Here is a 14,957-nt window from a genome sequence, read left to right as displayed (position 1 = left end):
AAACAAAGCCTCCGTTTAAAAACTGTCTTTACACAATCAGGCAGAGCATAAATTAATTTTAATTTCATTGCTGGGACAACTAATTTAGGTATTTCCACATGCATGTAATTTTGCAGGCTCCATTGTCTGATGCTTCCAGAAAAGGCACAAAGATACTTTCATGATGCTGCAGACCTGCAGTCAAGCACAAGTTGAGTTTGCATTTTTTTAAAGATTGCAAAATGACTTACCTCGTACCTCAGTCATTTAACGCTGTCAGTGCTTTTACCTCAGTGGAAAGTTAATCTGTGGGAAGAGGGAACCGAAACCGCAGGAGACTTAAGTCCGGAGCCTGAGAGATAACCTCTTGTCTGTGATAACTCGACTTAGCCGGTGAATTCCAGTTTGTTTGTTTGAATAATTTTGGCCGAAAATTACCTGAAATCTGAACTGAGGATGTGGACATATAGGTCAAGGTTTTTTCAGACCAATCAGCGTTAAGCGTAAGTCAAATATTTGATGACATGAGCAAAAGAAGCATCCTGTTTTCTGCACAATAAATGCATCAACACCTTAATGTAAAGGCCCTACTGACACGGACATCTTTTTACCTCCTCAGATCCAAGGTAAGCGCATATTTAGAGGCTGCTATTTACATAGATTATTGAATATTTTAATAAATTTCACACTAAACATATCTGACGTGCTTGTAAAGATTAAATTAAAAAAGAAAAGAAATTATCCCTTTTAAATTTTATTTTGTGCTCGGTCCAAGACAAAACAAAAATGAGATTATAGATTTTTGGATCGATCCTTAAAAATAATTTAAAGGCTTCTTCTTATTGCCAGCCATGTTTATAGTAATTAAGCTGGATTTAAATATAAATGTCACATCTGCTGAGACTTATAAAAGTTAGTCAAGCATAGTAATTAATTTGTGCAAACTTATAAGTACTAATTTAAAAAAAGACTTTAAAAAGTCTCTCGGACTAACTTGTTGTGTCTATAACTTAAATGAGTGTTTGTGATTTTTCAAACATTTATAAATGTCTTCTTTAAACAGGGTTAACAGAAAGACCATTATCAGAATGGATTCAATGGAAATCGACGACGACATATATATAAATAAGAACCTCACAATGGAAGGCCTCGTTACCAAAGGTACAGTAATAAACTGAAAACACATGGACAAAGAGAACATGATAAAATTAAAATCTGTGTGTTTTTTGCAGCCCAGTTGCCAGAAGAAAATGTTGGCATTGCATGTTTCTGTATAGCACGATTATATTCTTCTTTCTTTTTCTTTCTTTTAATTTAGTCAATTTTCAGAGAGGAAAGCAGCCCTCTAGATGTGTGACTGTGTGTCTTGGATTATTGTGTGCTGTCCTGTTGGCTGGTAACATTGGACAGTTTATCTACTGTAAGTGATTTGTTTGGTACCACTAAAAATATAAACAATATACGTAGAGAATATCACCTGACCTTTAACCTTTTGAAATCAACAAATTATTAAATATATATATTCATATAACTTAATTTAAAAAATGTAAAATTAGAACAATTCTGATAATTTTCAAACATGCCGATTTTCAGGTCATTTTCTTGTCACCTTTTACCAATTTCTTACAATTTGTGGAATATTTCTTGCCAGGTGGGCCAGTGAATCACCCCATTTTCTTTTCAAATAAATCAAACCAATTTCCTCAGGTTTCAAAGAGTTGAATAGCTTGTGAAAAGCATCTGAATGCAATACAAAAAAACCCCTATGTCATTCCAGATGAGAAAATCAGCCGCCCTGCCTCAGCAGACCCAACACAGGCCAGCTACAACATTCAAGGGGAACATCTGCAGAGCTGTCATGATGCTTTCACTGCAGAGAGAGGACAGTTAGAGGACAGACTGACTAACCTGACTAAGGAAAAAGACCAGCTGCAGCAGAGTTACAACACCTTAAAACAAGAGAGCGACCAGTTAAGAACTAATCACAATAACCTGACAGCAGGTAAAGACCAGCTACAGACCAGTTACATTAACTTGCAAACAGAAAAAGACCAGTTGCAGCAAAGTTACATTTCTGTGACTACTGAAAGAGACAAGTTCAAGGCCAGTTTCAACAATTTGAAAAACGAGAAAGACCAGTTACAAGCAAGTTACAACACCTTAAAACAACAAAGTGATCAATTACAGACTAACTACAATAATTTGGCAGCAAGTAAAAATCAGCTGGAAACCAAATTCAGGACTTTGCAAAGAGAAAAAGAGCAGTTGCAGCAAAGTTACATTTCTGTGACTACTGAAAGAGACAAGTTCAAGGCCAGTTTCAACAGCCTGAAAAATGAGAAAGACCAGTTACAAGCAAGTTGCAACACCTTAAAACAACAAAGTGATCAATTACAGACTAACTACAATAATTTGGCAGCAAGTAAAAATCAGCTGGAAACCAAATTCAGGACTTTGCAAAGAGAAAAAGACCAGTTAAAGGGTTTGTGTGCCATGCTGACCATAAACAGAGATCAGTTACAGAGTAATTACTCTTCACTGAAAAGGAACAAGGACCAATTGCAAAGAAGCTACAACACACTGAGTACAAGTAAAGATCAACTTCAGATCAGCTACAGTTCATCGTTGAAAGACAAAGAACAAATGCAAAGTAGTTATAAGACTCTGCAGACAGAAAAACAGCAGTTACAGACCAATTACAGCAATTTGGCCACAATAAGAGATCAGTTACAGAAGAAGATCGACAAAGTCCGAGGTAAGATGTTTCTTTAAAAAAGTTTGAATTTTTTTTTCCCTATCTGTGTTTTGGTGTCCCTGGCCATTTTGTGATCCATCTGCATGTTTTAATTTTGCAGCTAAGCCCTGTCAGACAGGATGGATGAAGTTCGACATCAGCTGTTACTTTGTTTCAACAGAGAAGAAAAACTGGACGTTGAGCAGAGGTGCCTGCTTCAAAGAGGGAGCGGATCTGGTCGTCATAGACAACAGAGAGGAGCAGGTAAGAAAGAAAGAAAGAAAGAAAGAAAGAAAGAAAGAAAGATGTTATCACCACCACAAGCTTTCATTTCTATCTGTAATTCTATAAGTCATCTTCAGACTGTTCTCATCCACTGTTTGTACATATACTTGTAATGCCCCACAATTTGTAAAATCAGGCTGCAATCATGTGACCAATGTGCTTGTAGAAATAAAGACGTTAGCAATTGAACACCTAAGGTCCACATAAGGAGTCAGGTTTAGGTGGTGCATTGGTCAAACAAACCAGGACTTTCACCTAGGAGTCCAATGGTTGTGTCCTGTACCAAACCAAGTAAACTTTGAGTTATTTAAGGATATATTGTCACCATGTTTCTTCTTCTCTTCTTTCTAAACCTTTTAACTTTACTTGCCTACATTGCCTACATTACTATTTATGTTGATAAGTTTTCATGTTAGATGCTTAGAGCTACTAGATGTCTAACAAAATTTTGTTTTCTTTTGAAAATACTTTCAAACTTTCTAAACTTAAAAAAGTAATCTTACCATTTTCCAGAACCTTACTTTGTTCCTAACTACTGAAAAAAGTTCCCAATCTGTCATGACATTGTGGCATTTAATTGTCTACAGACCTACAGACTTGTGTTAGTTAGTTGTGTTGTCAAAGGTCAGCATGTCCAAACTAGCATTTGGACATGTTTGTGTCATGATGCAAACTTCAAACGAGTAAAACAAAAAAACGATGTGGATGGATGAAAAAACCTATGGAAATTGATCGGCATGCCATGAAATATCACTAATAAATGTTTCGAAACACAACCGAACATGTTCCAGTTGCAATGTGAGGTTGCTTCCTTCGTAGTTTTGTCCTTTCTGGACATGTGATTGCAACGTTTATAAACACGGGGGTCATACACAAAAATGCTGGCTCATGATTATGTAAAATATGTCCAAATTTTGATGCAGTACTTTTGTGGAAAAACATCCAACAGGAATTTATCAACGGGGTCCTGAAATCAGACGAAAACGCTTGGATTGGTCTGACTGACAGTCTTGAGGAGGGGACTTGGATGTGGGTGGACGGGACCCCAGTCACCACAACGTAAGTTTTTACTGCCAGACTATATGAACTAAAATATTTCATAGGATCATGTCATATAAGACATAACAGTTGGGCAGGTTTCATATCTGATCTCTAATCTATTTATGTTGAGGAACTCTGCAGCTCTTTAATAATCCAGATCTTTCAGTATTTATATCCCTTTATTGTACTTTTGAAAGCATCACTTGTTAAAGCAGCCTGCAACAATTAATCAATTAATATCCCGTATTAGTGGTGTTTTAAACTTTTTACTTTGTTGAAAAAAAATAGGTCATATGTTAATCATGTTATGTGAACTGAAATCTAATTTCTGTCAGAATGAATTTTAGTTTCGCTCCTTTGTGCAAAACAACACATTATCAGAAAATGTAGAGGAACCTTTTAATTGTTTCCCTAAATGTACTGGTCATGTACTGTCAAGCTGAGACTTCACACAACTACATCTGCAGACATTCATTCAGCAAAATTCACGGAGATCTTGCAGTTTTTAGAACACAAATAAGACATAAAATAAGACATAAATCCAAATAAATCCAAATAAACATCAATATACTATTCTTTCAATCACAGTTTGGATCAGAATAACAGTCAGAATAGTTAAGAGACAGAAACTGGGTGCTGTAAAAAGCATCTGGTAAAGGATTTAATTGTTTCTGTCTCTGTAATCTTGTTCATCAGGTACTGGCAGCCCGGCCAGCCCAACAGCTTCAATGGGAACCAGGACTGTGGAGAAATTGTGCAGAAATCAGCAGGAGTGGGACAATGGAACGATGACGGCTGTTTCTCTAACCAGAAGTGGATCTGTGAGAAGTGAAATTATTCACACAGTCAATGATGGACTGCGGTTATTTTATACATCTTTAGTGATAAACTGATATTACGTATCTGTTTACTGTGTGACCATTTTGCAAACAAAATGTACCATTTTGATCCAAGACTTTCAGTATATGTCTGTGTGTGAGCTGTTCTGAAAAAGTGACCTCTGTGTTGATGAACGTGTTTTTAAGCAAATAAAAAAAACTTTACTTACAATTAAATGATACTCTTCCCTAAGTGTAACCAAACTGTCCTTCATAGGCTTTCCATTGGTTTTCTTGACACATTGCCAGCAAGTAATTTCAACCACCATGCAATGCATCAACAACAACAACGGTTTGTATGATAGACAACAAATTAGCACCCCACAAATGATGTTATGTTCTTAATATAAATTTGCACACTTATCGTAAATACGCAGGTTGGGTATAGGCGAGTAAAATAACTTTGGATTGGGTTTAAGAAAAGACACATGATTGGGCGTCATCATATTACGTACAGAACATAAAGTTGCAAAGTTTGGAGAAACATGGTGATGACGTACCTTAAAATAACTCAAAGTTCACTTTGTTTCACACGGTTAAATACAGTGGTCTCCAAAAAGTTTGTTTGACTCATCCACCATTTCACCCTGCCTTTTTACATAGACCTTTTTATACTACTTCTTTAATTACTCATATCAGCACATTGGTCATGTGATCGCAGCACTCCCAGTTACTCAGGTTATGTAAAATGATGTATTTTTTGGGAACATCTGTACTTTAGTTGAGTTTTCATATTTCTGTCAACTTTCACTTTTACATCACTACATTTCCCATAATATAAGCATTTTAGTTACTACAAAATAGGGAACGAAGGGAGAAGATAGAGAGACAGTACATACACTCTATTCTTCAGTGTAACATTATCAGCTGTCAACAGGTGTTTTCCTTTTGTTTAAAGGCCGGTATACACTGCGATTTTGGGCTGTCTCAGACGAAAGATAACCATTGTGGCAGAAACGTTTCGATATCTTGGGTTGTGGTTCTAAAACGATGGTCCTACGTCACACAGTGAGACAGTCGCAAGAACCGCCATTGTCACGGTCGTGCGATCAAAGACAGTCTGGGATAAATATCTGACAGTGTCAAATAATCGTGATGAGAATGTTCATCCATCCCTTTTATTCTTGTCAATGCAATATCTCAAGAACCCCTTGAGGTTATTTCTTCAAATTTTGCACAAACGTTCACATGGATCCAACAATGAACAGATAAGATCTGGTCGTCATACATTAAAGGTCAAGGTCATAGCAGCCTCACCTGTCTCATTCTTGTGAACACAATACCTGAAGAATGCACCAAGGGAATTTCTTCAAGTTAAAACATAATATCTCAAGAACACCTTGAGGGGATTCTTTAAAGTTAGACAAAAACATTCACTTGGACTCAACAACGAGCTGACTGGAATTTGGTGTTTAAAGGTCAAGGTGACTGTGACCTTGCATCCTTCTCATTCTCGTGAATGCAAAATCTCAAGAAGGCCTTGGTGGAGTTACCTTAATTTGGCACAAATGTCCACTTGGACAATGACTTAAGAACCTTGGGTAATCAACCTTGTAACTGTGAAGATTGTATAGGTCCTCTGTTCTGCTGTGGGGAAAATGTGTGTGAAGCATCCATGTTTTTACAGACATGGATATAAACTAACTGTTACTAGAGTGGTGTGCAGAGGTATGAAACCGCATGGCGGTATATCTAGTAATCCTCAATAAAACAAATTAAAATTTAGATACTATTTCAATCAGTAGTTGAATAAAAACTAATTAAAACCAGCACTGTGTCATCAACACAGAAATGTCCCTTGACCCACGTGAACAGGTTTTTGGGAACGCCCATCACTTTAAATCTGGCACAGCTTTAAATTTTGTGCCACTGCTAGGATAGATCATTTGTCTACAACAGTAGATAAAAAAAATGATCCATTCAACGGAAACAACACAACCAAACAAAATTAATATTCTCGGCAAGGCACTGAGGTACTTTCATGGCATTTGACCTGAAATCAAGCAGAACAAAGCTGAGTTTGCATTTTCAAAACATGCAATATGACCTACGTTGTGTTTCGGTCATGTAAAATTGTCACTTATTTAGCCTCAGTGGGAAGTTGATCTGTGAAAAGAGGGAACGAAAACCACAGAAAATGAAAGTCTGAGCATGAGGGATAAACTCCTCTCTGTGATAACAAAACTTAGCTGGTGAGTTCCCGTTCAATAATTTTGACCTGAAATCTGAACTGAGGGTATGGACACACAGATCAAGATTTTCAGACCAATCAGAGTTCATTTTAAGCCAAACATTTGATGACATGGGCAAAAGAAGCATCCTGTTTTCTGCACAATAAATAACGCTGCATTAACATTCTTTCATTGCAGTTTGTTATAAATATGCTACATCACTTTGGTACTGATCACAACTTGGTTTTACCCTCCTAGATCCAAGGTAAGTACATATTGAAACCTTTCATGTGGATTACTGATATTTCAACCTTCTCATGACCGTTTCCTTTACATTGCTTGGCAGTTTATTATTCTTTGGAGATTATGGATTTTGTGTAAAGAGTTTATAGAGTTTAAAAGTATCTAAACAGTATCTTCTGTTATGTCTGTAACCTATTAGTGTATTTTTGGCTTAACAAACATCTAAAAGTGTCTCCTTTATACAGGGAGAACAGTAAGACCATTATCACAATGGATTTCATGGAAATCGACGACAACCCATATATAAATAAAACTCTCAAAATGGATGGTCTTGTGACCGAAGGTACGGTATCAACCTGAAAACATATATAAGGTATAAATTATTAAAAGTATATTTCATAGTCAAAGACTCAGTAGTTCATAAAATGTTTTATATTTAAGTTTCTAGATAAATATGAGTGTTTTTAATTTATGTGAAGAATCTATTGAGCACGCAACCTCTTGCTCTTAGAAATTACATGTAACAAATATGTAACATTTGTACGTGTCATACTTATCTGTTCAGCTTATATCAAGAAGCATAGTATTTGAGATGACTTTGTCAGCTAAGTTACCCATCCCTTTTTTCTACCCCGGACAGTGTCTTTTTTTTACTGAGACATTGACAACTTCCTCAGCCATGATTGTGCTGTATTTTTAAGCCAAAAACATAACCACACATTTACTACAAAATTGCTGAGATTTAAAGTTTTCAACATATCCACTATTAATTGCAGATGCCTCACATCCATTACACTCAGAGTTTGAGCTGCTCCGTCTGGCCATCACTTCCAAAAACAAAACATTTATAGGAAGGCAATGAACACAGAATAACTGTATTAAGGAAAACTAATATTTTGTAAGACATGCTCTCGTTTATTATTTATTTATATCATTTATTGCTCCTACCTGCCTGTGTGCACCACTGTATCTTGTTGTACATATGTGTATTTGTAATGTTGTATTGTTTTATGTGGTTTTACGTATCTTAATTGTGTCTGAGCGAAGCCAAAGGCAAATTTTCCCTGAGGTGGGCAGTAAGGTCTCTCTATCTCTATCTACCTTCATAATTATGTTTAAATGCAACATTTTGTAGAGATGATCAATTTCAGACAATTGGGGTGCTTTTGGAAACTAACCTGTTTATCAGCTTGAATTTAAAAAAAAAAAAAAAAAGGGCTAGAGAATTTGGTAAACATGCAACCCTGTTTCTGAGAAATTAAAAGACATTTGAACTGTTTTCTTACTTTGGATTTAGTGAATTTTAAGAGAAGAAAGCAGCCCTGTGGATGTGTGACTGTGTGTCTTGGATTACTGGTTGCTGTCCTGTTGGCTGGTAACATAGGACAGTTTACTTACTGTAAGTAATTTGTCTGGTACAAAGGAAAATGTAAATGCATTTTGCAACTGCCAACTGGCAAGCAAATATTTTAAATTTGTTTTCACAGATGAAATAATTGGCCGCCTCCTGTCAGCAGAACCAACACAGGCCACCAACAACATCCAAGGCGATCTCCTTCAGAGCCGTTACGATACCTTAGCTGCTGAGAGAACACAGTTAGAGGACAGACTGACTAACGTGACTAAAGAGAAAGACCAGCTGCAGCAAACTTACAATTCTTTGACTACTGAAAGAGACCAGTTTAAGGCCAGTTTCAACAATCTGAAAAATGCGAGTGACCAGTTACAAACAAGTTACAACACCTTAAAACAACAAAGCGATCAGTTACGGACTAACAACAATAATTTGGCAGCAAGTGAAAACCAGCTACAAACCAAATTCAGGAATTTGCAAAAAGAAAAAGACCAGTGGCAGCAAAGTTACAATGACCTAAGACAAGACAAGGATCAAATGCGAAAACGATATCATGACGTGCAGAGCAATCTTGAGAGGTTACAGACTGATCACAATGAACTGACCTCAAGTAAAAACCTGCTACAGACCAAATACAATAAGCTGCAACAGGAAAAAGTTGTGTTGGAGCAAACTTACAACACCCTAAAACAAGAGAGCGATCAGTTACGGACTAATCACAATAATTTGGCAGCAAGTAAAAACCAGCTACAAACCAAATTTGGGACTTTACAAAGAGAAAAAGAGCAGTTGCAGCAAAGTTACAGTTCTGTTACTACTGAGATAGACAAGGTCAAGGCCAGTTTCAACAGCCTGAAAAATGAGAAAGACCAGTTACAAGCAAGTTACAACACCTTAAAACAACAAAGCGATCAGTTACGGACTAACAACAATAATTTGGCAGCAAGTGAAAACCAGCTACAAACCAAATTCAGGAATTTGCAAAGAGAAAAAGAGCAGTTGCAGCAAAGTTACAATTCTGTTACTACTGAAAGAGACAAGGTCAAGGCCAGCTTCAACAATCTAAAAAGCGAAAGGGATCAATTGCAAGCAAGTTACAACACATTAAAACAAGAGAGCGATCAGTTACGGACTAATCACAATAATTTGGCAGCAAGTAAAAACCAGCTACAAACCAAATTTGGGACTTTACAAAGAGAAAAAGAGCAGTTGCAGCAAAGTTACAGTTCTGTTACTACTGAGAGAGACAAGGTCAAGGCCAGTTTCAACAGCCTGAAAAATGAGAAAGACCAGTTACAAGCAAGTTACAACACCTTAAAACAACAAAGCGATCAGTTACGGACTAACAACAATAATTTGGCAGCAAGTAAAAACCAGCTACAAACCAAATTCGGGACTTTGCAAAGAGAGAAAGCCCAGTTACAAACTTCGTTTGTAGCATTGACAACAATCAGAGATCAGTTACAGAGCAATTACTCTTCCCTGAAAATGAACATGGACCGGTTGCAAAGCAGCTACAACGCACTGAGTGTAATTAAAAATAACCTGCAGGTCAGCTACAGTTTATTGCGGAGAAACAAAGATCAACTGCAAAGCAGTTATAACACCCTGCAGAGGGAAAAACAGCAGCTACAAACTGATTTGGCTTCAACTAGAGATCAGTTGGAGAAGATGACCACACGAAGAAGTAAGATGTTTTTCATAAACATTTAATTGATCTAGTATTTGTTTTGGTATTGAAGGCTTTTTTGTGATCAATTTTCTGCTGTCATGTTTTCAATTTGAATGTAAAGACTGTCAGAGTGGCTGGAGAAAGTTCCACGTCAACTGTTACTTTATCTCAGAAGAGAAGAAAAGCTGGTCTTCAAGCAGACAAGACTGCATCGCAAAAGGAGCAGATCTGGTCATCATAAACAGCAGGGAAGAACAGGTAACAAAGAAAGAAGACTGAACTAGGAATGATCATAGACGTGTTGTTATTCACAGTTTATCAAAGCTTCTATGGGGGAGGCTGTGCTCATGAGAGACATGAGGACATTGGTCTGACTTTTTTAACATTCGTTTTCAGTAGATTCACTCAAAATAACATCACAGTAGCCACTTTGTGAGCATGCGGGTTGCAGTAACATTAGCCACAATAGAGTGTCCCAGGGATGAGGTTTTTTTGAAGGCCAATGCAGAGCTTAGCATCGCCCTGGATCCCTCGTCAAAAAACTCCAGGATTTTTCCATTGGATTTTGGATTATGGCAGAAAATAAACTCTGTGGCAAACAAACATCTGTGATACTTACATGTTTTGTTCAGCAAGATTAGCTTTACAAATAAACAACAAATTTAGGATTTCTGAAGTATAAATCAGCTTACCCATTGGGTTTTGAAAGCCTTGAATGTATCTTCTCAAAATAAGGCCTTAAAAAGTCTTACATTTCTTTCTATTCTAAAAGTCTTGAATTTTGTTTCCAAAGGTCTTACTGTTTTTTTCCTTGTCCTTTTACATCGATGCTCAGATTATTTGCTGTTGTGCTTTTAATGTTAAATCAGACTGTCAGTAAGGGTCATTGTTTTGCTGCAACGATAAGATCCCATTTTGTTCACTACAGTCGTACAACTTAGCTTCGCCATCACAACAAGGCTGTGATGCAGCTCAGTGTGATGACGTTGTGTAGTTTCATTTAGCCACGGTTAGCACCACCTTTTTTTAAGAAACATAAAAGTTTCAAAGTTTACAAGTGGGGTTTTCACTTTTTGTGTTATAGAACGTAACGTGAATGTCTCTTCAGCTTGTGTTAACCACAGACCTCATTAAAGGCATCTAACCAAAAATCCTTTAAAAAAAAACATTTACTCCGAGGGCTCATTCCCGGGGTACTCTATAACTACAGAACAGACTTTCCAAATGAGCATTAGGTATGTGTCAAGATGAAACATACAAACAGGGCAAACATAAGAGTTGCTCTGGATGTATGAAAATGAAACTGAATCATAGTTATCTGCTTATCATTCTGTCTATATTCAATGAAAAACTCAAATGTCATTACAGGAAATCTGAAGCAGAGAACCTAACAGTAGAAAACAACAGTTTGAAAGAATTTATCATATTTATGTTTTTGTCTGCACCAACAGGAATTTGTCAGAGGGTTGCTGAGAACAGACGAAGATGCCTGGATTGGTCTGACTGACAGTCTTAAAGAGGGGACTTGGACATGGGTGGATGGGACCCCAGTCACCACAGCGTAAGTCCTAACAGATAGAGGTAAAATATCATTAGACATGGGGATCCACTCCCTGGTTGTAAGATTAGAAGCTTAGTGAGTATATGATTGTTATAAATAAAAATTTTAAAAAAAGAGTAAAAATCAAATTTCTTGCCAAGTTGCTCATTGCTGTTCCCCCCATGTTTCTGCAAGATATCAAACCAATTCTCTCAGGGTTCACAGGTTGAGAACTTGTGAAAGGTGTGTGAATGCAGCTCAAGAAAAGTGATGATGATCCAGATTTCAAAGGCTTAAAATAATGATAGCATCAGTTGCAAAAACAAGCACCAGTAGTGCACATACTGTGCTAATAAACCCAGAACGGTAGCACTGCAGCCTGTTTGTTGCTTAATACTCTTGCAATATATTGTTCCCATTAGTCACATAGATACAAAAAGATGGGTAAATAGGGTCTACGTATAAAAAACACTTGTCATTTGAAGTAAATTAAACAATGATTCAAAGCAGTTTGGAAACAAAAACTATGCTGTATAAAGCATCTAAAAAGCAGAGTAAATTGTATGTCTGTTGTCTTGTTCATCAGGTTCTGGCAGCAAAACCAGCCCAACAACTACAAAGGGAACCAGGACTGTGGAGAAGCTGTGCATAAATCATCGGGACAGTGGAACGATATGATCTGCTCTTATGAACAGATGTTTATCTGCGAGCTATAAGATAATTATTTACACAGTTGACGATGCCCTGTGGCTTTTGACTTTAATTCTCATATGTTATCATTAATAGGTCAGTCTGGTGATATTATATATATGTTTAATTGCCCAAAAAAGATTTGATCCTGCTATGAGTCTCATACCTTCATTATCACGACACAGACTTTGTAGTTTATTTTGAGTCTCACTACTACTACTACTACTCACTAGAGCGACAATTGTGAATTAATTTGTGGATTAATTCACAATTTACTCCAGTTTGAGTAATGTAAGAAAAAAATATTCTTGAAAAAGAATATATTTTTGGTAAATTTGTAAAGATTTTCTTCTTTAGTGGGAACCATGGACTTCGGGCTGAGTGCCATGAAAGAAGTCAGAAAGGGTCCACATTATTGGTTTTGGGCTTTTAATGGGATTTGTCAGCAAAACATGTAGTATTATTCTAGCCTTATTCTTTGTAGAAGAGTCTTTTTTATCTAAATTACCACTGTGAAGTTTTGTTCAGTTTTTTTGCCAAGATTTGCCAACATTAAACTTTTATGTATAACATTGTCAATTATGTCATGAATGTTTTATTTAGCTGATGATTAGTGTTTGATGTAATGTAATATGAAAAAATTGGTTGTACAAATACAGATTTTGCTATCAGGTGTTTTTTGGATCATACCATTCTAGAGACTCTCTGAGAACTTCATACCTTCAAGGGTTTTTTTTCCACCACCAATCAAAATGCTGTAGTGATGTAAGCAGATAGTAATGCAAAGTTATCAAAGATTTTTTTTTTATTTCACTTTTTAAGTCAGTACTGTGTTGTAATTCTGATGATGCATAAACTCAATAAAGCTTAGACTTAAAGGTCTGTCTGCCCCCATTATGGTTTTGTTTTTTTGTTTTTTTAATTTACTATTTTTTGTGTTTACAGAACAAATGGGTTCCCACGGTCAAGGAAAACCTGGAAAAGTCATGGAATTCCACTATCTCATTATCCAGGCCTGTAAAAGGTCGTGTATCTGAAACTTTAGGAAAATTCACCAAATTTTGTTGTGCATAATGAAGTAAATTGTTACAGTAATGTTCTGTGGATAACCTTCCATGTAATGTAACATAACAGTTAATTTATTTTCTGCAGCTGTTGATGTAATAAAGCACCATGTAGGTATTGCAGAAATGCATGACATTTTGTTTGCTATCCCGTACATTTCTGGATTTTCTCTGTGTGACTTAACTGTAACAAACTTTTAGACCCAGCAGAAAGAATGGTTCATTTTAACCTTCAATGCACCTTGTGTTTTGCTGCTCCGTCACTGCCCCAAGTACGCTCTGCACTCCAACAGTGTGGTGCTATAAATAACCTAACAGTATTTCTATACATTCCAACAGCACTTATAATGAGCGTTCAAGCTCCAAAAGCAGAAAATCTATTTGTGGCAGCAGATGTTTTAATTGTGGCGGCTGGCCCCAAGTAAATGAGTGTTAAAATCTGTGTAGGGTAATGAATCCAAGAGTTTTCATACTATCCCGTGATACTTTAAAATTGTACCACATTTTTGACATTGAGCAACTGACATGGATATTTCTCTATACAAAACAAGGTGAGCTCACATTCTCCACTTCAAATGTTAATATGGTCATTCAGTTGCTACCGTGTTGCTATGCTCTGTAAAGTAACCTCATTTATTTAAATACATTAGGTCACATGCAACACCCTTTTAACTGTTTTTAAAACCCTTTTTTCTGCTCTATGAGTCTAACCAGACCAGCATGTCTGGTTGAAGCTCCTTGATCTTTTATTTTTAGTCAGGCGGCCCAAAGCGCAACCTCATCACCCGCCTACGTCCCAGGGGGGAGCCCCATCTCACCACGCGACCACAGATGGTTTGGATCGGACTCATCTCTGGGGGGAATGAAAAGGCTTACTCCAATTAATGGTTGAGATGCCCCCTTCAAGAGCAGCCGCACTCAATGCAGCCGCCACCACACCCAGAATGAGCCACATGCCAGAGCACGGTGTCTCTGCCCTGTGCACAGCTCACATGTTGGTGATTCTAAAATGTGCTGCGTCTTCTTCTGACGCTGTGTTATGTAACATGTAGTCTGGCTTTAGAGAGCACTGTCAGCGCTCGATATCTGTTGTTGTATTATTGTCATCTGTCGCAGTGCCAAGCAGAGGTGGACCCAGTAGGAGCAACACCTGAAGGATATGATGCAAGACAACGCAACAGCTCTGCAGATAATACAACCCCTCCTACTTTATTGCGCTCATCTTATTCATCAGAGACGCACTAATTTAACTATTTAGTTAAACTGTTATTAAGGTCTACCCCTAATTGTTATTCTATGCATTTTT

General features: G+C 37.0%; 2 protein-coding genes and 1 long non-coding RNA gene across 3 annotated transcripts in view; 2 read left to right on the top strand and 1 right to left on the bottom strand.

Annotated features, from left to right (window-relative positions):
* Positions 1 to 473: 473 nt before the first annotated feature.
* LOC121948565 (uncharacterized) lies at positions 474 to 5,094 on the top strand. Its single transcript, XM_042493994.2, has 7 exons — positions 474 to 605; positions 1,043 to 1,140; positions 1,298 to 1,399; positions 1,757 to 2,734; positions 2,835 to 2,977; positions 3,948 to 4,057; positions 4,736 to 5,094. The coding sequence occupies exons 2-7, from the start codon at positions 1,068 to 1,070 to the stop codon at positions 4,869 to 4,871; spliced, it is 1,542 nt and encodes a 513-aa protein (XP_042349928.2). The 5' UTR covers positions 474 to 605; positions 1,043 to 1,067; the 3' UTR covers positions 4,872 to 5,094.
* LOC148188833 (uncharacterized) overlaps positions 4,728 to 14,957 on the bottom strand; it is a 29,041-nt gene continuing 18,811 nt past the window's right edge. The window contains exon 5 of the long non-coding RNA XR_015777178.1: positions 4,728 to 4,858. This is a non-coding gene — a long non-coding RNA (uncharacterized LOC148188833). The remainder of the gene's footprint in view (positions 4,859 to 14,957) is intronic.
* Positions 7,204 to 13,469, top strand: LOC121948566 (uncharacterized). The gene is made up of 7 exons (XM_042493996.2): positions 7,204 to 7,353; positions 7,577 to 7,674; positions 8,629 to 8,730; positions 8,819 to 10,372; positions 10,479 to 10,615; positions 11,809 to 11,918; positions 12,484 to 13,469. The coding sequence occupies exons 2-7, from the start codon at positions 7,602 to 7,604 to the stop codon at positions 12,611 to 12,613; spliced, it is 2,106 nt and encodes a 701-aa protein (XP_042349930.2). The 5' UTR covers positions 7,204 to 7,353; positions 7,577 to 7,601; the 3' UTR covers positions 12,614 to 13,469.

This window comes from Plectropomus leopardus, chromosome 8 (assembly GCF_026936395.1).
Source record: "Plectropomus leopardus strain MGB_pleo_1.0 chromosome 8, ASM2693639v1, whole genome shotgun sequence".
In the NCBI taxonomy this organism is placed as follows: Eukaryota; Metazoa; Chordata; class Actinopteri; order Perciformes; family Serranidae; genus Plectropomus; species Plectropomus leopardus.
The sequence above is the reverse complement of the archived record's forward strand: the minus strand, read 5'-3'. Positions and strand labels throughout refer to the sequence as shown.